Below are 22,624 nucleotides of genomic sequence, written 5' to 3' on the forward strand. Positions count from 1 at the left end.
TCCGATCCGACGTTCGGCACCGCATGCTCCGGCATGCGGCATACGACGATTCGGGGCACACGGTGCGTGCATCCGAAAGATTGAGCGGTGCGTAAGCTCCGCCCAGATCCAGCCCCCCAGCTTGACTTCATAGCCACGTCGAGAAACGCAATACAGTCGAACCCGACTATATCGAACCCGTTTACATCGAATTATTCTATATATTGAACAATTTCTGGTCACGGTATGGTTACAATGAGTATATATAGCAAAAATTACGGTTACATCGAACAAATATTGCAGTGACTCCCGATATATCGAACGTCAAGCGGCGGAAAAGTGCCCCCAGAAGTTGGCTTTCCCACGCGGTAGCGGGGAAACCCGGCGGCGCGGCTCCATCCAACCGCTCTCCCTACCGTGACCGTGCTGCCTCGGGCTGTTCAGGCGAGCCGTCGACACTCCCCCTGTCGCGCATAGTGGAGTATATTAGGCTACAGCCTCCCTCTTTCTCTATCATCTTTCACTTCCCATTCCCTCTCCTCTGACGACTCTTTGCCGTGCTCCCTCACGGGTAGCAGAATCAAGCGTCCTTCCTTTTTTTAGATCACTATCTATCGACACTCCCCAGCAAAAAATTATCCTGGCCTGCCTACAGCGCTTGCTCAAACAGCCAATCAGAGGTTCTTGTGCCCTCTTCGTGCAAGATGGTGAAAGTGCGAGTTGTCTGGCTGCTTTTCTGGTTTATCGTGTTTGCACCTTGTGGGCCGTCTCCCGCAGTGTTGCCGTGATGAAGTGGCAGAATTTGCCTTTCGTCGTGAAGCTCGAAATTATAAATTGCGTCGAACGCGATGAGAAGTTGGATGTCCCCGCAGCCTGCAAGATTCCGAGGAGCACTCTCGGCACGATTAGGGCTAAAGAGGCCAGACTCGCAACCCGGTGCCCATGGCGCCCGACGCGTACGCACGGCCGCGTACGAGGGGTTCTTCATACGTTCCGGTTTCCGCGTGCTCGGTGATGACTGTAAATTTTAATGAATGCGACGAAGCCGTTGGCGGTGTTGCCGAAGTTTGGAGCGAGCTGTCAAAATTTCCGGGACATTCGAATTGGTGGACGAGTTTGTGAGTGCAGATAATGGTGTCGCGACCACGGGAGAGCCCGGAAACGAAGACTACATCGCCGACATCGTACCGGGCACAAATGAAAGTAGGCACATTGAGGAAAGCAACGACGGTCCTTTGCCCACATCCTCCGAAGTGATTGGTGCACTCGCATTAGTCCGGTGCTTCTGCGCGAATGCGGAAGGTTGCGGCCTCAGCTGCTCCGACTCCTTAGACAACGTGGGGAAGTGCGTGCGTCGCAGGCAGCGAAATTGCCCAAGCAGAAGAAAATGCAGGACTAATTTATGCCAAACTAAGCTAGTTTCTTCAATAAAGTGATTTTATAAATGGTATGTGCTTTTATGACATCCAATTATTTAGCAGGCTTGTGTCGAATTATGCTCTGTATCGAACTGATAGGCGTTTTTTGCGAGTTCGATATAGCCGGGTTTGACTGTATAAACAAATCCGCACAACACTGCTTCGCTTTACACGAACACTGTGAATAAAATCATGCCCCTGCAAGTGACAGAACACTTCACGACGACCCGTTGTCCACTGACGACTCCGCTAACAGCCAGCGATAGGGCCGGTAGGCCTAGCTAGGCAGACGGTGCTTACGATCCTACCCGAGCTCGTCGAAGAGCGCTTATGTTTGCCAAAACAATTAACACTGCACACTTAGGTTGCCCGTAAATAAATACAATTGGTTTACTCGACGCAGTTGCTGCAAAGGGCAAACGTGAAAGCGAAGCGAGCAGCCTCGCTCAGACGGTCGGTGTGGGATGTCTGCCCGCGAAATGCTCACGCATCGGGGCTCCCGATCTCGCCAGTAGCTTAGTGCTAGTGTTCTAGGCGCTGCTTTGCATAACAGGCACATGTTCGAGATAATTTTACTGAACTGGTAACTATTTCTTGTCGGAAACGAACTGCAGCAGGCAAAGAAAAAAAAAATAACACTGCGAGAAACCGGCCAGCCAGCGCCGCCTCCGTGGAGGAAACGTCGGAGAACCTCACATGCCAGCCGCGCTGTCGTTGGCTGCGGCCAGACGATGGTGCGGTTGCCGGACGTGTCGGATGATGAAAATCTGCCCGGCTTGCCGCACCGGGCGTCCGATCCGGTGCTTCGGCACGGCAAAACACCTCGATTCCGGCTGCCGTTCCGGCGCGTCGGACGCAGGATCGGACACCGAATCGGACCTTGTGTCTCCCAGGTCTCTCTACATAACACAGACACGTAGCCGCTGCCGCTCCTTTTCGTCGCTTCAATAGCTTTCAGTTCACGAGTATAGCGGTTCCTCAGCCGCTTCCATAGTTGCAGGCACTCTTCGACTGAAACAGGGAAAACAAGACAAACAAACAGTCGCTGAGTGCATAGCATGTCCGGAGAAGTATACACACACGTGCGTAGCATTGACGCTCCTGTTGAAAGGCCGGAGTACATGCGTATCTGCTCCCATGCATTGTTTTCCTGCTCCGCATCCCAGTAGTCCATTCTTTTGGTGTTGTAGACACAAGGGTGTTGCTGGACGGCGTCCAGAAACTTTTCGATTTCGGGGCCACACAGGTTGGGCACGCTTTCTTGCGAAGAGGCCATCTCGTTCTGGCTCAGCCTGCCGAGTAGTGAGTCTCTACCTCGACGAGAGAGGGCGCTAGGCGCTAACTTGGTCGGCGCAAAATGCAGTCGGTTGCATTTGGCGCCGGACGACGTCCGAGCGCGCTCAATGCCGCCGGTCGCGTCGGCGCCAGATGCCGCCAGACTGTAGAGGGTCGTGTTTTCCCCAACGTAACGTCGCCATGACGAACGCACACGCGTTACGTCGGAGTGTATTGCCCCCTTTAGCGGAAACGTGCCGTATTAGGATAGTAGTGAAGACAGAGGCCGCAGTTTCCGCAGCATGCCGGCCGTGTGTTTCTTTGTCACTGGCAGCTAAGCACGGCCATCTGTTTCTGTCTCCTCAAAGTGGACATGGTTACGTTATTGCCGCAAACTTGCCAATATTAACGATCTTATTCATTACTGATACGGAAGAAACTGTTTCAATGCACGTAATGTACTCACGAGAAGAAAAAATATTGCGTTTGGAGCGTTCGGCTTGCTCTGCCGGCCGCCATTATTGTTTTCTTTTCGCGAGAAATTTAACCTGTGTAATGATCACACCCCTGATTTTGCGTCAATTCTTCCGACAAAAAGGTGCGATCATTATGCGAGTAAATACGGTATATATATATACATATATATACATACACACACACACACCATCGTTGCTATTCCAGTAAGCTATCGCAGGAGAAGAAAGAAGAAAGATCTGATCAAGAAACGCCAATGTATGAAAGCCTCTAACCCTACAGCTAGAATAGAACTGGCAGAACTTTCGAAGTTAATCAACAAGCGTAAGACAGCTGACATAAGGACGTATAATATGGAAAGCATTGAACATGCTCTCAGGAACGGAGGAAGCCTAAAAGCAGTGAAGAAGAAACTAGAAATAGGCAAGAATCAGATGTATGCGTTAAGAGACAAAGCTGGCAATATCATTTCTAATATGGATGAGATAGTTCAAGTGGCTGAGGAGTTCTATAGAGATTTACACAGTACCAGTGGCACCCACGACGATAATGGAAAACAGAATGGTCTAGAGGAATTCGAAATCCCACAAGTAACGCCGGAAGAAGTAAAGAAAGCCTTGGGAGCTATGCAAAGGGGGAAGGCAGGTGGGGAGGATCAGGTAACAGCAGATTTGTTGAAGGATGGTGGGCAGATTGTTCTAGAAAAACTGGCCACCCTTTATACGCAATGCCTCATGACCTCGAGCGTACCGGAATCTTGGAAGAACGCCAACATAATCCTAATCCATAAGAAAGGGGACGCCAAGGACTTGAAAAATTATAGACCGATCAGCTTACTGTCAGTTGCCTACAAAGTATTTACTAAGGTAATCGCAAATAGAATCAACAACACCTTAGACTTCTGTCAACCAAAGGACCAGGCAGGATTCCGTAAAGGCCACTCAACAATAGACCATATTCACACTATCAATCAAGTGATAGAAAAATGTGCGGAATATAACCAACCCTTATGTATAGCTTTCATCGATTACGAGAAAGCGTTTGATTCAGTCGAAACCTCAGCAGTGATGCAGGCATACGGAATCAGGGTGTAGACGAGCTGTATGTAAAAATACTGAAAGATATCTATAGCGGCTCCACAGCCACCGTAGTCCTCCATAAAGAAAGCAACAAAATCCCAATAAAGAAAGGTGTCAGGCAGGGAGATACGATCTCTCCAATGCTATTCACAGCATGTTTACAGGAGGTATTCGAGACCTGAATTGGGAAGAATTGGGGATGAGAGTTAATGGAGAATACCTTAGTAACTTGCGATTCGCTGATGATATTGCCTTGCTTAGTAACTCAGGGGACCAACTGCAATGCATGCTCACTGACCAGGAGAGGCAAAGCAGAAGGGTGGGTCTAAAAATCAATCTGCAGAAAACTAAAGTAATGTTTAACAGTCTCGGAAAAGAACAGCAGTTTACGATAAGTAGCGAGGCACTGGAAGTGGTAAGGGACTACATTTACTTAGGACAGGTAGTGACCACGGATCCGGATAATGAGACTGAAATAATCAGAAGGATAAGAATGGGCTGGGGTGCGTTTGGCATGCATTCTCAGATCATGAACAGAAGGTTGCCATTATCCCTCTAGAGAAAAGTGTATAACAGCTGTGTCTTACCAGTACTCACCTACGGGGCAGAAACCTGAAGGCTTACGAAAAGGGTTCTACTTAAAATGAGGACGACGCAACGTGCTATGGAAAGAAGAATGATAGATGTAATGTTAAGGGATAAGAAAAGAGCAGATTGGGTGAGGGAACAAACGCGAGTTAATGACATCTTAGTTGAAATCAAGAAAAAGAAATGGGCATGGGCAGGACACGTAATGAGGAGGGAAGATAATCGATGGTCCTTAAGGGTTACGGACTGGATTCCAAGGGAAGGGAAATGTAGCAGGGGGCGGCAGAAAGTTAGGTGGGTGGATGAGATTAAGAAGTTTGCAGGGACAACATGGCCACAAATAGTACATGACCAGGGTAGTTGGAGAAGTATGGGAGAGGCCTTTGCCCTGCAGTGGGCGTAACCAGGCTGATGATGATGATGATGATGATGATACACCATCGTACAACAGGAACAGAAAGCCACCGTCGCAGCATTGATTACGTTTCGCATAATCATCCACCACAGGCTGCTGCCGAGATAGGAACAATTATTTTTTTTTGATGATATAAGTGATTGCTTCTAATCATTTCGAATGCCTTGATAATCTCCCGAGTCACTTGATGCAGGTTTCTGGATACCACTGGATAACATGTTATGCAGTGGTGTGCAGCGTCTAGGCATTACGCACGTCGGCACCTCGGACTGTGCGACTAAGCGTATTGGAGTGTCGACTCCTCGAGCCCGCGACTAGGCATTTCGCGCATCAGCACCTTGGACGGCACGGCTAGGTGCTTCGTGCTTCGGCAGCTCGGACTGCGCGACTATGCACATCAAGTGTTGACTCCTCGAGCCCGCGACTAGGCATTTCGCACGTCAGCACCTTCGACTGCGCGGCTAGGTACTTCACGCGTCTACACCTTGGACTGTGCTACTAAGCGCATCAAGTGTTGACTCCTCGAGCCCACGACTAGGCATTTCACACATCAGCACATTGGACTGTGCAGCTAGGTACTTCACGCGCCTACACCTCAGACTGCGCGGCTATGCACATCAAGTATTGACTCCTCGAGCCCGCGACTAGGCATTTCGCACATCAGCACCTTGGACTGCGCGGCTAGGTACTTCACGCGTCTACACCTCGGACTGCGCGGCTATGCACATCAAGTGTTGACTCCTCGAGCCCGCGACTAGGCATTTCGCACATCAGCACCTTGGACGGCGCGACTATGCACATCAAGTGTTGACTCCTCGAGCCCGCGACTAGGCATTTCGCACGTCAGCACCTTCGACTGCGCGGCTAGGTACTTCAGGCGTCTACACCTTGGACTGTGCTACTAAGCACATCAAGTGTTGACTCCTCGAGCCCACGACTAGGCATTTCACACATCAGCACCTTGGACAGCGCGGCTAGGCACTTCGTGCTTCGACACCTTGTACTGCACTACTAAGCACATCAAGTGTTGACTCCTCGAGCCCGCGACTAGGCATTTCGCACATCAGCACCTTGGACTATGCGGCTAGGTACTTCACGCGTCTACACCTCGGACTGCGCCGCTATGCGCATCAAGTGTCGACTCCTCGAGCTCGTGTCTAGGCATTTCACGCGTCGGCACCTCGGACCTGCAACCAAGCATATTGCGCATTTACTCTATTATCATATTGGTACAATAGCTTATAACGATGTCTATCATACCACCCCTTCATGCAGAGAACCTCATCATGAGCTCTGTTCACCAGGCCCCTTGGGCTGGCACAGACACCTGGCTGCAGAAGTGATTGAGGCATCATGCAAAAGTGCAATTCTTGATAGTGTGATAACTGCAACGAGCAACAACGAAGGTCCAGCAGAAAATGAGCTGTTTATTTCACAGAGCATCGTGTTCTTATAGCCCACTGCTGGCGTGCCTTGTGCAGCTTATCAGGAGTGCAGAATGACTATCACAACAGCGACTCGCTAGGCGCTCGCGCTATCACGTCTCATCCACCTTTAGACAACATTATGCAGTCATTTCTTGAAGTCTGATGGTCTGAACCAATCGGGTTGCCAACGTGTACGCTGGCTACGGCGGGGAGGCACCACAGTGTCGTCGTCGACTGGCAGTAAGGACTCCCGCGAATCTTCTGAAGCATCGAGTGGCACAGTCGCATCGGCTGTCGAAGGAGGTGGCGAAACCAGTGCATTTGTGCCGGCAGATGTCTGTTCTTGGCATACGGTCTCCATTTCTCGCCCTGCCGGTGTCTCTCGAGACTGCTCACTTGACGGAGATGCAAGCTGCGAAAGCGAGGCTGGTCGTGCAAAAGAGGGGCGGAGGTGATTGGCGTGCACAAATTGAACTTGATCCGACACGCGCACGAGATAGGTCGCTGGGCTCACAATTCGCACTACTATGCCATCTTCCCAAGTGGTGCCCTCACCACGCACGCATTTCACAAACACTTTCACCTACGGCGAACACACATTTACAGCCCCTGTCCTTGTCTCTTTGCTGCTTTATGCATCGTTGTTTATCACATGTCTTGCACGAAACTCTGTTTGAGAAATGACAACTTAACTCACGGCTGGCATCTCAGACACAGCTCGGCTGGGCTCTTCCCAGTCACAGGATGAGACGTATGCCTGTAAGACATAAAAAAACTGTCTAATCCTTCCTGCAAGGGTTGTTGCTTTCCATGTTCGGCAAGACACAACATTCCTTTAAAAGCCTTCTTTGTCGTCTGCACTAGACGCTCGGCTGCTCCATTGGTGCTTGTGTGATACGGGGGAGTCTTAGTATTTTATTTATACATTTATTTATACAAGACCTGCCGCACCACAAGGGCATTATTGCAGGGGGGGACAATTGGAGGAAAATGAACATGTGACAAAAACTTAAGACAGCTAAGCACAGGTGGTAAAAGCAACAAAATATGTAACATCGATGAGTCACCTCAATGGCAAAACGGTCTTCAATGAACTGCGGTACAAAATTGCAATACAGAAATGGAATGGGTACACTATCGCATGAAGCGCAATTCCAGTAAATGATACAAGGTAAACGGGATGATATTATACTACGGCAGACTGCGTGACAATAAAAACAGAAACTCTGGACATGTTTTACATTCACCAATGCTCTTGGGAAGGCTATTCCAGTGTGTGGAAGCATGCGGAAAAAATGAATTACGGTAGACATCAGTACGACAGCGCATTTCAAGAACTTTCAGCTCGTGATCACATCGTTTAGAGATGAAGTGGGGAGGGAAAATGTACAAGTTATTATTTATTCCGGTGAGATCAGAGTAAATTCGGAAAACAAAGTTCGAATTTTGCAGTTAGTCGGCGGTGAGCTAGTGTTTTCCAAGCAAGGTCCTCTTTAACCCTTTCGCTGTTGGACCTTTCTGGCCGTGACGCACCCCCAGTGTCGGCTTGGTTTCAGGGAACGAGCATAACAGGGAATGAACACACCAATTTATTTTTGATTATGATTGGTATACAAATAACGTAGTCAATGCTATATGCACATTTCAGTGTTCTGCAGTTGCTGTTAGTAAACATCATTATCAGCCTGACTATAAAATCCGTTCAACATCCGAATCTGACGATGCGGAACCCTCTTCCTCGCATGCGACTCTGTCCGAGACCGAATCCGAGCTCGGCTCGTATTCTAAATCGGAATTGAGCCACCGCCCCAATGAGCAGACGAAGGTCCCGCGCGCTCAGCCATCCGAAAGTAACCGCGCGCTGGGAGGATGCGCTTTCAGTCGCCCAACGGAGAGAAATGGGACGTTGCGTGATCAAGAAGAGAGAGGGAGATGGAAAAAGGCTAAACTTAAGTTCGAAGGGCTTTACGTTTACTGCTGCAAGTCGGAAGCGAGGGTTCGGCGAGAGAGCGAAAGCAGCAATCGAGTCACTCTTTTCGGAGAGGCAACGGCATGTGCGCCTGAACTTGACGCGGCGTAGCAGACACACCAACAGAAGAAAAATAAAAACCTTCAAACCAGCGGAGATAGCCGAACAACCCTTGAACCCATAACCACACGCGCGCGACGGTGGCGCCACTCAGCAAAGAGAAAGTGGGGAGTGGCAGTCGCACCGTACTCTTCAATACATGGGTTAACACAGGTCGGGGAGAATATACGAACTTGCAGAAAGAGTCAACAGATGGCGTGGCCAATTCAGGAGCGCCAGCGTTGCGCTCAGGCGCGAAATTTTGAACGCACGATAGAGAACGTACCGGTACGTCAGTGACACCGTGGGGGGGAAGCGCGATGACGTACCGGTACGTCCGTGACAGCGAAAGGGTTAACTAATGTAATACTGCTACGGAAGTTACAATTACTAGAAACAAATCTTGCATTGTGGTTTTTGACGGGTTGAAGCTTTTCTATAAGTTTAGAGCTTTGAGGGTCCCATACCTGGCAAGCGTATTCGATTCGCGTTTCAGTGACTGGTTCAAGAAAAAACATTTCATGAAAGAGACAAAGACGTGACATTTTTCTTCTTAAGAGTGAGTTAGGAAGGCCAACATTAGATTTCATCAGTGAAACACTGGCAGTGCGAGAATAGTTTGATAAAATAAAGTGAGCTGAACGATTATGAACAGATTCTCTTGTATCTGCAATGTAAGCCCGGATCCCAGACAGCAGACACATACTCGAATTCGGATCTAATCTGTGTTTGATATAGTAATAATTTTAAATGGCTTGGGGCTTCAGAAAAATTGTGGTGTAGGTATTCGAGTGCACAATTAGCATTGTTAATGATATAGTTAACCTGAGTATGCCATGAGAGGTCATTTGTTATGTGCACACCAAGATACTTATAGGAGGTTACGTACTCTAGTAATGTGCCGTCAATTTTATGAGCAAGGAATTCAGTTGGTCAAACGGCAAGAGAAGGTCATACTCTTGCATTTATTAGTCTTGAGTCATGAACCATTTGCTACACCTGTTAGAAATATTGTCTAAGTCACACTGTTGGACAGAGTAGTTAGATTTGTTAGTTATTTCACGAAAACAACACAGTCGTCAGCAAACAACTTTATATTGGAAGTAACAGTGGTGGGAAGGTTATTTATACATACAGTCAAACCTCGATATAATGAAGTCCAACTTGCAGCCGAAAATTTCGTTAAATCGAGAGTTTCGTTAAGGGGGGACGCGGGTCTTACATAGCGAAAAATGGCCAAAAAATCGATTTTTTGAAAATCACATTTTCAGTTTCTATAACCCTTTTTCTATATGATACACAAATATCATCCCTGTAAACCACCTAGAAGTGCTCTAAAAAAATTCGTTTTATTAGCCAAGGTGGCGAAAAATCTCGCGGAAATCAAGAAAGAACAGCGTTTTTCACGCCACAATATCTCCGGAACGGCGCGACCGAGCGCTGCCATCTTGGTCTCGCTGGAAAGCGCATTTCTCCGTCTTCAAGTTTGCCGCTTCACCGATCTCCTCCATACAGAAACAAGCGCACAAAAAGCAAATGATTGAAGGTCGTGCCGGAGTCTGCGATTGGCCGCGCCCGCCACGTGACTCCAGCGCGGTTCGCCATTGGTCCGGCCAACAGTCCGGCGCTCGCGTCGTCTACTCGGCGAGGCATTGGCTCGGCTCTTTGCACCTCGCGAGTTTGATGTCTCCACTCGCCGTAATCTCGTAGTGTCAAAACGGGCGCTACACGGACACCACAGTAGCGTGGCCGATCCCTACGCTTGTGGACGTTCAGACTCGCGGATAAGCATTCCGAGCATCGGCGACGCGGACTTCGCAACCAAGATTCACGTGCGGAATCCTCGGACATGCGGCTAAGCCTTTCAGAACTCTGTGTTTCACCCGCCGTGGTTGCTCAGTGGCTATGGTGTTGGGCTGCTGAGCACGAGGTCGCGGGATCGAATCCCGGCCACGGCGGCCGCATTTCGATGGGGGCGAAATGCGAAAACATCCGTGTACTTAGATTTAGGTGCACGTTAAAGAACCCCAGGTGGTCGAAATTTCCAGAGTTCTCCACTACGGCGTGCCTCATAATCAGAAAGTGGTTTTGGCACGTAAAACCCCATAATTTAATTTTTAATTAACTCTGTGTTTCGAATTCGTGATAAATTCGTATCGCGCATGCAATCCTCGGAAACGCGGCTAAACATTTCGCGCATTGGGAGTCTCCGACTCGGTGATCATGCACATAGCGCGCGGACTTCTCGGACCGTCACCTAATCATTTTGTGCATCGGCGCCTCCGACTGCACGAACAAGCGCATCGAGTGTCGACTCGTTGAGCCCGCGGCTAGGAATTTCGCGCGTCGGCACCTCAAACTGCACGAATACGCGCATCGAGGGTCGACTCCTCGAGCCCGCGACTAGGCATTTCGCGCGTCGGCACCTTGAACTGCGTGACTATATATAAGCACATCGCGCGTCGGCTCCTTGTATCTGCAGCTATGCATTTCCCACATCGGCACTTTGGACTCGCAACCAAGCACATTGCGCGTTCACTCTATTATCATATTGTCACGATAGCTCGTAACAATATCTATCATACCACCCCTTCATAAGGAGAACCGCATCATGAGCTCTGTTCACTAGGCTCCTTGGGCTGGCACACACCTGGCTGCAGAAGTGATCGAGGCATCATACAAAAGTAAAATTCTGGAAAGCACCTAGCAGCTGCATATCTATCACTGGCTCTCTGATCCTAAGTTCCACAGCCACTGTCAGGTGAAGATGACTTGGGAAGGCTACTTACACTCAGAGCCTTCATTCAGTAACATGGTGAATTCTACCAAATGAAAAAAAAAATGCCTCACTGATTGTAATGGAGACTGCTATCAATCAGGCAGCCTGCATGTACAACACTGGAACTATATTCATGCCCACACAGAGTTCTACACTTCGGTTTGAAACCCAGGCACCATGCTCTTTGTAGAGCATGGTGCCTAATAAAGTTTCTTGTGCTAGTTCAGTGGCCAGTGTGCTATTATTTTGAGAGTGTGCAGTCACACATTTAGTATGGCCATTCTTACAAAACATAGCGCTTCAAAATGGTGCCATTTGTATTGCTGTAGATTCACTTCAGCAAAAGCTACATTTGTTTGAAAGTTCAAATGCATTTATTTCAGTTCGATGTTTTTGCACACTGTACTCCGCCTTACGGGTGTTTTTCCTGGGTTGTCTTTGGCCAAAAATGACAAGGGTGGTATCATTTTATTCGTATTGAAATGATCATGGGGGTGATGCTATTTTTATTACTCTTGTACCGTCATGAAAATTACATTCAGGTATAGTAATCGCTGCTAATTAGAAAAGAAGGTTCATAATAAATGCAAGATTGTTTTCTTGTCCGCAAAATGCTTCCAAATGAATAAAATTAGCATCACCCCCTACAGTAGGTCTTTAGCAATGGTGCCATGCATTTAGTTTTTGGTTTAGCAGGACGGAATCATCAAAAAGCTCCGTAACGAGTTTGAAATTAATTTGACTTCAGACCTCAATATTTTTTGAACTGCTACAGCTATCAAAAATCTAATTACAGATCTGAAATCAGCACGAAAAATTACCCCAGACAGTGGAGCTTATTAAAGATTCACCCAAAAATAAGAAAACATTTTTAGGACCCACGTCCCCCCTTAAGTCGAGGTTTGCATGTTTCAGCAGTCCAAATAAAGATGCAGGTTCTTGGAACACTCCTGGCATATGGCACCTTGTAGATAGCAAAATTACAAAGATAACCAATGAACCCCGGAACTAATAACACAACCAAGAGTGTGATGCCCGATAGCCAGCAGGTACGAACGCATTTTTCTCCATTACGCGTATGGTGAAGAGCAGGTCTGCAGCAAGCGCCGCACCTAGTGCTCGTAGCTGCCACTAGATGTGGCCATCAGTGCCATCATCATCATGATTTGTCATCACTAAAAAAAAATAGAAAAAATCCGTTCACGAAGACATGGCAACCCGTGGCAAAAAATTATGCACATGCCAGAGCTATCAACTTGAATATTCTTTTGAAGAAAATTGGAAGTAGTATTGGTGGATCCACGAGGCCACCACTCACCATTAGCGCGCTTAACGCTCGCAGCCATCGGATGATACCGCGCTCAGTAAAGCAATGACGACGTTGATTCATGTACACTGGAATATTTTATTTAACTTCCCGCACAGCAATTTATGCAACTCGGGTGGAAGCGAAGATCTCCGTCAGCTTCATCTGCCGCGTTTTAATAAGCGTCGGGGTTATAAGGCGCTCGTAGGTTGACAGGGCTGCTAAGGCTTGCTCTTGCGAGTGCGTGTCCGCATATGTGCGTAAGAGATCCAGTGCATCCATGACTTGCTTCGGTGTAGCTATGCTGCTTGCCGCCTGGAGTTCTTTGTCCGAGTCGTCGTCCTGCATTTCTGTATCTGTGACGCTCTGGATTATTGTGTCATCGTCCAGCTCTTCAGTTGTCACAGTGCAAGCATCGCTGAAGAAAAAGTCCTCGAGTGTCGCGTCGCTTGGAGCACCTCCCTGATCACAGAGCAGCTGCCACGAGTCAACGACATCTGTTGTGCATGCCATACTTTCTTTACCGTCATTGTACTTATGGCGGAGCAGGGCCTTAAAATTAAGGCGAACGTCCGGGCTTGTTTCATGACCATGTCGCACTTCACTGGCAGGGACCGATCACGCATTTCAGCGACGTACGCCGCAAGCTTAGCCTAGAGCTCCGGAAAGCGTCCAGACTTCGGCACGTGGATAATTTCTCACTTGCCGTCACAAATGAAAATTTCGCTTCGCTGCAGTTGCCACTCTCGCACCACCCGTTTGTGATTTGTTTCTTTGGCGTAAAGGATGGCAGCGCTCTTGAACGCTGCTGTGAACAAGTGCCGAACGGTTAGTGGGCCTGGAGCACTCATGACGACTGGGGAAACATAGAAGTAGCACTTATCCGGCAGTCAAGTGGAACGCGTCAAACCAATGCCAATGCCTTTCAACAGAGAAAGAGAAACCCGCGAGCGGTATCTGCTCTTCCATTTACTACTGATACTCCCCGCAAGCGCCGCCGTTCTGAGGGTGCTGCCGCAAATGGGAACAGCGGCGCTCCCATCAACTTTCGACACTCCCCCCCCGTGAGTGTTGCATGCACTGTAAAACTCTCAAAAATGTTGAAAAACCCTTCCGAAAAGCGAACAAACATGCGGGATAGCGAAAAGATACGGGTAGGGCCATAGAGCAAACATAAAATTGTAACTACGTTGTAGCTCCCGTTGGTCTCGCTTTTTTGGCGTTTTGGTTTCGATTGTAAGTCGACCCCCCCCCCCCAACTTCAGACTTTCAGATTTAACATAAGTGGTCGACTTACAATCGTGTAAACACGGTAACCAGCTTAGAAAACGTGCCCAACGAGCGCTCTTCGTAAACTTACTTCCGGTTGGCGCTTTCCCGTTCCAACAGGCCGGTGACGTCATAGCGTGACGCGTTCCGGAACTTCTGAAGCACTCCGGCTAGCACTACAGGAGTGCGTCCGCTGCGGGTTTCATACGTACAAAATAGATGGCGCAGCGGCACGTTCTGCTCCACGTATTGAAGCGCGCCGGGAAAATTTGAGCATTAAAGGGCACATGCAAATCGCTGTATGCCCGGCTAAAGTTTTCGTCTGCCTATGAAGGAGGCTCCTGGTACGTGCGTGCGATGCGCGAGGACTTCGTTAAATCGGAAGTACAGTTAAATCGCAAAAAAAAATACATGGTTTTCAATGGGGCAGTGATTGGGAAAAACAAAAAAGTGCGTTATTTCGAGAATTTCGTTAAATTGAGGTTCATTATATCGAGGTTCGACTGTATTAGGAAAAGCAGAGGCCCCAAAACGGACCCTTGCGGAACGCCTGAACTTACTTTGCAAAAATTCAAGTCACAGTCGTTGGTGGTTACATATTTTGAGCGATTAGTAAAAAAACTGTCAACCCATTTTAAGAATTACGATCAGTATTTAGAATGCTCAATTTGTAAAGAAGTAAGTGGTGGGTTACTTTATCAAACGCTTTGGCAAAGTCTAGAAAAACACTGTCAACAACTGAGCCTTTGTGTAAAACTGATGCTATGCAATTGGTAAATGATAAAAGCTGCGTATCGCAAGAATAGTACTCGCGAAAGCAGTGCTGAGATTCCTTAAAAAAAAGAGTTGTTTTCTAAAAATGACGTAGAACAGGAATATATGAAGTGTTTGAGAAGCTTACAAGGGATGCTTGTTAAAAAATAGGTCTGTAAATGAGAGGTGACTGGGGGTTACCACATTTAAAAACGGGAACCACCTTCCCCACTTTCCAATCGTCTGGAATTCAGGGTACTGTAGATACTGTGTGAAAAGCTGCAACAGAAAGATACAGGAAGGAGTGTGCTTCACTATTTTTTTAAATCTTTGAATTGGTGTTATCAACACTACAGCCGGATGACAATTTAAATCTATGAATTGGCAATACCTGAAAAATCAGTGATACAGGATCCATGGGAACAAATTCGCTATCGTCAAGTGGTGGTGGTACAGCAGCAGGGCACTCTGAAAATGATTTCGCGAACACTTCATTTAATACATGGCAACAGTCTACTTTGTGTATGGCTTCATCATTGAAATTTGTAATATATATCACATTCTTTTTTCTCGGTTTAACGCTATTCCAAAACCTTGATGGGTTGGTGTTCAAGAGGGAGGGGAGTGTGTCATTAAAGAAAACCTGTCTGGCTTTTCTGATAGCAGCGCGATAAGTTTTAAGGCTATTACTATAGGCGCACCAACATGCAGGGCTGTTTGCGTGTTTTGCTAAACTAAACTGTCTTTTCTTCTTGTTTAGCAGTCTTTTTAATGTTGTAGTAAACCAAAGTGAGCGCTGTATTTCGGAAGTTATACGTGTTGGTACATATTTATTAATCATTTATACTAATTTGTTCTTGAAGAGCTTCCAGTTATGTTCAATAGTACGATAAAAAAAAAAACTAGGCATGCAATCGTCCAAAAACAGTTCATGTCCTCTATAATGAGGTATAATCTGCTTTCGTGTAGTCGCGTATTGTTTTAGGGGCGCTTTTCTTTCTGTGTGATGGGCTGTTATAAAAAAATGAATAAAAGAGTGGTCGCTTAGACCAGGAAACAGACTGAGTGACTCAACAATATCTGGGACAGTTGTAAGAACTAAATCAGGTGTGTTAGCTGATGTCGGGCCGATTCTAGTTGGTTGTGAAACGAGCTGTGTGAAATTACAATCTAGGCATAATCTTAAGAAGGCTGCGCTTTTGGATGGTGATTCAGTTACAACAGGGCAAGAGTTCGACCAATTTATTTTAGGGAAGTTGGAATCGCCTAAGAGTACCGTATTTACTCGCATAATAGGCGCACTCGCATAATAGGCGCACCCCCAGTTTGGTCGCGGAAAATTTGATTTTTTTATTTCCGCGCATAATAGGCGCACCCCGAACTTGGCACTGTGGTCAGTACCGCATTTACACTATTGCAAGCCGACGCCCTCCTGCCCCCTCCATCTCGGGTGAAAAAAAGAAACGCAAGCACATTTCACAACCCAAGCTTATCAACGCATTTGCTGGACTACTAGTCTCATTAGTGTTGCTGCCGTCGCAGCTGCTGAGGGCCCACAGCACATGGAACATCGCGAAAACTAGCTCTTCCATTAACTACCGACACCCCCCTCCCCGAACCGCCGCGTAGCCAGCGAGCACGAGGACTTAACGCGTCCGTAAAAAGAAAAAAAGAAAAAAAAAACGCATCAACGAGCGAAAAATAATTCTTCCATCAACTATCGATAACATCCCCCTCCTCTCCAAACCGCCGCGCGGACATAAGCTTTTCGCTACCTTCGCTTAGGCAGCTCGGAAAGCTGGGCGACTCTCGGAGGCCGGGCGACTCGACACAAGCGACAGTGCCATCGCCATCAATGCTCTACACATGCCAACACAGGCAAAGAAAAGACCAATCGCCGCATCTCGCCATTTTGCAAACGGCGTGCTGTTCGTGTGGTCGCGTGTTCCGCTATGGGCAAGTACGGCAGCTACACGGCTGCATTCAAACTGAAAGCTGTGCAGTATGCACTCGAGCATGGGAACCGTGCTGCAAGCAGGCATTTCAGTGTCGGAGAGACAAGCATTCGCTACTGGCGAGGTCAGCAAGAAAAACTTCAGGCCACAAAGAAGTCGCGACGGGCCTTCCGCGGTGCAAAGTCGGGGAAGTATCCGCAAGTGGAAGATCAACTAGTTCAACACATACGGGGCCTTCGACAGGACGGTTGTGCAGTGTCTCTCGACATAGTGCAGACGGAGGCACGCAGAATTGCCCGAGCGCAGGGCATCGAAGCGAAAGACTTCAAAGCAAGCTCCGGATGGACAACGCGCTTCATGCGACGCCACGGACTTACCTTGAGGAGGCGCACAACGTTGTGCCAGCGCTTGCCCTCAGCATACGAGGACAAGGTACTCGATTTCCACCGTTTCGTCATACGGCTCCGGCAGCAAAAAAACTTCATTTTGTCACAAATAGGTAATGCAGATCAGACTCCTCTCTGTTTCGACATGCCAAGAAATACAACAGTAGAGGAAAAAGGTGCACGGAGTGTGCTTATTCGAACATCTGGCGCTGAAAAACAAAGGTGTACTGTCATGTTGGCAGTGACTGCGGATGGACGCAAACTGCCGCCTTATGTTATTTTTAAAAGAAAGACGCTCCCAAAGGGAAATTTCCCTCGAGACATACACGTGAGGGTCCAAGAGAAAGGTTGGATGTCCGCGGAATTGATGGTGGACTGGGTCAAGACCGTCTGGGGCCGGCGGCCGGGCGGCCTGTTGTATCCGGCCATGCTCGTTTTAGACAGTTTTCGCGGGCACCTTGTGGAACGTGTCCGAGAGAAGTTGTCAGAGGTGCGTACGGATATTGCCGTGATTCCGGGAGGCCTCACTTCCGTGCTGCAACCTTTGGACGTTTCCCTAAATAAGCCTTTTAAGGACAACATTCGAAGGCTTTACACCAATTGGATGGCTGGAGGACAGCGTCAACTAACCCCCGGTGGCAAAATTAAGAGGCCGCCTATGGAAATGCTGTGCGAATGGATCGTGGAAGCTTGGCGGGAGATCTCGGATGACGTCGTCAGGAAAAGTTTCAAGAAGACTGGGATCTCCAATGCACTGGATGCAAGCGAAGACGACATGCTGTGGAGCTCAGACAAGGAAGACGAGTCTCCACCCGGCGGTGATGAGGATGTTCTCTCGGACTCGGACTCTGAATAGTCTTAATAAATTTTACGTGTGTGTTCAGTCAACGTCTCTCGCCTGTTCATTAAAAGGTAAGTAGGTAGCTTTTATTTTCCCTTTTATGCTGGATTTATTGGTGAATTATGTGAGAGTAGCCATATTCCTGACATATGTTAAAATTAAAAGCGCGGGAATGAGAGTTGAAAAAATTTCGTAAATTTTACCCCGCGTAATAGGCGCACCCCGAACTTCGCGCCGGATTTTCTGAAAAAATAGTGCGCCTATTATGCGAGTAAATACGGTAGTAAGGAAGTGTGGGGAAAACGAAATAGTAGGTTGTTTAGTCTGTTGTGCAGCTGTTCGCAAAAACCTGAAATTGCACTTGGGCGGCGGTAACAAGCACGAAGTGTCATATTCTGATGGCTCACCCAGATGCTGACACAAATAAACTCCGGTGGTGTATTGAGCACAACCAAACTGGAAACTAGATTGTCCCCCACAACAGTCAGAACCCTGCCACCAGATCTGACACCTCGATTATAGCAGTATATGGCATATCTTTTGTCACAGTTAAACAGTTCATCATCCCTAATTTTTGCGGACAGCCAGGTTTCCATGAGCAGAACAACGCCAGCCAACCGTGTGTCAACAACAGAAAATAAAGCATCACGTTTTCTTAGCACACTCCTAATGTTAGTGAATAACAAAGGCAAACCTGTGTAAGGTGTATTGTACTGCACATTGTTTACTAGGATACCAATGTGCCACTACCGGCAAACGAAAAGCTTGACGCGCTCTCATCTATACTTAGGTCATGGTTTTGACATAGTTCACAGACACTGTCAGCAGGTGGAGAGTAAACGTAGCATTTCTTATGTACAGTTTATTGTATCGTACGAAGAGCTGCTGACCACCGACTTTACCTTAATCAGAAAGCTTTTTGCCCAGGTTTCTGGTTGTCCGGTAGAACTCTTCATTCATGAATATTATAGAAGCTTTCAGATTGCTGCGTGATGAAAGTATACTATCTCTAATTCGGAAGATAGAAACTTCACAATAACTGGCCGACATTTTCCAGGAACAGATTTTCCCAATCGATGCGCACGAGATATGCGGTCATCACTACTGTTCAGATTTAGGTTTAGTGCATTATTAAAGGGGTGGGGACATCAAAATTTTCGTTCATGTGTTTGTTGATTCAAACGTTGCATCATGCTTCAGGGAGCCCGATACACACAGCGGGATTCATATATATCCGATAAATAATTTAATAGCATTATTATACCGAGCGATTTCGGTTTCGGTTTCTGGGCTCCGGGGGATGCTATGACGTCACAGAGGAGGAAACGCAACATGGCTTGGTCACGTGGGCCACAAAAAATAGTGACGTAAAACTATGCCGCGTCGTCTGCTCGCGCATACGCGTGCTCTGCCAGCAGAGGTCAACAACTGGCGATTCGAAGTGCATGTCGCGATTATTATAATTATTGCGAAGAGCAACAACAACGGTAAGAAAATATTGCGGCTTGTGAGAGTCGGTGATTCATTCCGAAGCGCCGTAAGCTTTAGCTTTGAAGTGAACCGGAAAAGGCCTAGTGACGATATCGGCGGCACCGAACGATCAGAGGCGGTTAAGCTGCCGTCGGTGCCAGAGTGACCACTCCTCGGTCGCTGATTGGCCGCTTCGCCGTAAGGCTGCCGCACAAATGGTTCCCAGGCCCGTCCTCTCTACAGCAAGGAAATCTCTCCGTTTGCGAGCAAAACCGCCGTCGCCCAGAGGCCCGCAAACGGCGTGCGGCGAGTGTTACACTCAACGTGCAAAGGCCCGTCCGCACAGCGACTTGCCGCACGCAGTTTGCCTTTCGCGGGCCACTGTGCAGCGTTCCTGTTGTCCACTTCTCTCCTCTTGTGTCCGTGTCTGCACGCCTTTTTGCATCAAGAAAGGATTTCTATATGCCTGTAGCTCGGTCATAGTGGAGGCTATGCTCGGTCGCTCACCTCAGCAGGCTCCGTAATCGGCATTTCATCGCTACTCATCAAACGTCACGTTTTTGTGCTAGTGTGCTATGACGTCAATATTTTCGTTCCTCCTCTGTGATGTAGTAACTGCCGTGCTAGCGATGGGTCTCGACTACGAGAAGGAGTTTTTAATGACTTTTTGGAGCTGAATTAAAATTATTTTGAAATGTTTGCAGCGTCCAATACCTCGTTCTTGGTGTCCTTGCATACGGAAGCAGCCTACAACATGCTTTCTATATCCTGAAAATTTGGTGTCCCAACCCCTTTAAGGGCTGTGCATATCTTCTGCTCAGATTGCGCCCATATTTCTGAAGGTCTGTCAGCAATACTGGAAAAGATTAGGTTTTTTCTGCGTGATTGGTCTTCAATATCGTCGAGACGGTGGTTCAGATTGGTAACCTGAGGGATGAGGCTATCGTATATTTTGCCTTCAGATGGCCTGATAGTGCTTTCAATTGCGAATAGCCTATTGTCAAGTTCGCATTTCGCTTCCACTGAAATGCGAAAACATCCGTGTACTTAGATTTAGGTGCACATTAAAGATCCCCAGGTGGTCGAAATTTCCGGAGTCCTCCACTACGGCGTGCCTCATAATCAGAACGTGGTTTTGGCATGTAAAACCCCATAATTTCTTTTTATTGTCAAGTTCAGCAATCTGTTGCTCGAGCGCAGTTTGGGCATCCCTGACCTCATTAAGAGAAGTCGTGTGACTTCCTCATGTTTCGCATCAATCTTGGCATGCAGTCCTAGCAGCAATAACAGCTAGTTATATTGTCTCCCATTGTCGTCCTTGGTGGGATTAGGGCTGGGATTGAGCTCTACATCACCAGATAGTAGCAACATTTTAGACACACGAATACATTCGCAAGCAAGGCAAAATAACACTTGTGGGCATGGAAATGACAGCAAAAAAGCATTATTAATTTTTTTTTTTACAGGAAAAACTGAGTAGCTGAACCCATCTGCACCAAAAAGCAAAAAGGCGTGTCAGGGGCCTGCATCGTTGCTGTTCTTCCATGCCCACTAAACGGGCACGAATACTGCCAGGTGCTTATAAAGCATGCTGGGGATGCATCTTGCGATGCTGATGGCCATGTCCAAGTGAGCTCGAGGTGGTGCTCCAGGAAACAATGTGATGCATGGAACTGAGGTTGGGCATCCAGTAGTGACGCCTGGCAACTTGTCGGTGCGGACTAGAACAGCTGTACAGAGGCAGCACCAGATGATTCATTCCATGTAGCAATGATAATCGGTACCTGCACCAAAAAGCAAAAGGACGTGCCAGGGACCTGCATCGTTGCTGTTCTTCCATGCCCACTAAACAGGCACGAATACTGCCAGGTGCTTATAAAGCACGCTGGGGATGCATCTTGCGATGCTGATGGCCATGTCCAAGTGAGCTCGAGGTGGTGCTCTAAGAAACAATGTGATGCATGGAACTGAAGTTGGGCATCCATTAGTGACGCCTGGCAACTTGTCGGTGCGGACTAGAACAGCTGTACAGAAGCAGCACCAGATGATTCATTTCATGTAGCAATGATAATCGGTACCTGCACCAAAAAGCGAAAGGACGTGCCAGGGAACTGCATCGTTGCTGTTTTTCCACGCCCACTGCATGGGCGCGAACACTGCCAGCTGCTTATCAAGCACGCCGGGGAGGCATCTGTCGTTGCCAGTGGCCATGTCCAAGTGAGCGCGAAGTGGTGCTCCACGAAACAATGTGATGTGTGGAAATGAAGTTGCAACGCTGGCAACTAGTGCTGGCGGTCTCCATCGGTGCGGACTGGAACAGCTCTACAGAGGCAGCACCGGATGATTCATTCTATGCGGCAGTGATAATCAGTATCTTCACCAAAAAGTGGGAAGGCTTGTCAGGGGCCTGCATCGTTGTTGTTCTTCTATGCCCACTCTTCCAGACCCACTTGTTTTCCTATCAACTTCTGCTTAAGTGTGGAAAGTATACTCATCTAGTGTGCGAAACCCCCAAAACAATTAGAAAATGGCCTGCAGTATGCTGCCATCTATGAAAAGCTTGCCAATAGGCCTGCTCTAAAGGTGGCTGGTGCAGTGCTGGCCACGTGCACTTTGGCCTCTTCTGGCCTGGCTGGCTTAGCGCCGGTCAGTAGCAAATAGCTTAGCAGCCAGCACAACGGCAAGGTGCTGGCCAGCCACCCAGCCCAAGCACATCAATGCCTCCAATGGCACAAGCATGGACTACAGTTCGTTTTTCGCACAAACCAGCAGTTGGTAGAATAAAATGATGCGTTAATATTATATTTTGCAACAAACGATGACCCCTGTAGCACTAACAAAAGCTACAATACAAGGCAAGTTGATCTCGTAGCCCACGTCCGACTGCCACTGCATGCATGCCAAGACAGCTTTACCACATCACGCACTTCACAGTCACGACACTGCGAATAGCAGCATATCCATTTTTTTGTGTGTGAAATGATGCAATGAGAATTAAAGCATTCTCAAAACTATTTATCTTGTGATCAACAGCACTTGTTTCCGAACTATTGTTTGCTACATGAAGGGAAGCAAATTAGGCCTGGCGGCACCTTCGGCACTTGGGTGCAACATTGGGCCACTTGTGTGGTCGACACGGAAA

At 47.9% G+C, this 22,624-nt stretch overlaps 1 protein-coding gene across 3 annotated transcripts in view; it reads left to right on the forward strand.

Annotated features, from left to right (window-relative positions):
- Positions 1–22,624, forward strand: part of shep (RNA binding motif single stranded interacting protein alan shepard) — a 157,559-nt gene that overhangs the window by 128,646 nt on the left and 6,289 nt on the right. The window contains exon 10 of one of the 3 annotated variants that reach the window (XM_055075764.2): positions 13,199–13,480. The exons of the other annotated variants lie outside the window; for them this stretch is intronic. Coding sequence (XP_054931739.2) covers positions 13,199–13,465 — 267 coding nt within the window. The 3' untranslated portion in view covers positions 13,466–13,480. Of the gene's footprint in view, positions 1–13,198; positions 13,481–22,624 lie in introns of those variants that run through there. 3 annotated transcript variants of the gene reach the window in all.

The sequence above is a fragment of the Dermacentor andersoni genome, chromosome 2, assembly GCF_023375885.2.
Source record: "Dermacentor andersoni chromosome 2, qqDerAnde1_hic_scaffold, whole genome shotgun sequence".
In the NCBI taxonomy this organism is placed as follows: Eukaryota; Metazoa; Arthropoda; class Arachnida; order Ixodida; family Ixodidae; genus Dermacentor; species Dermacentor andersoni.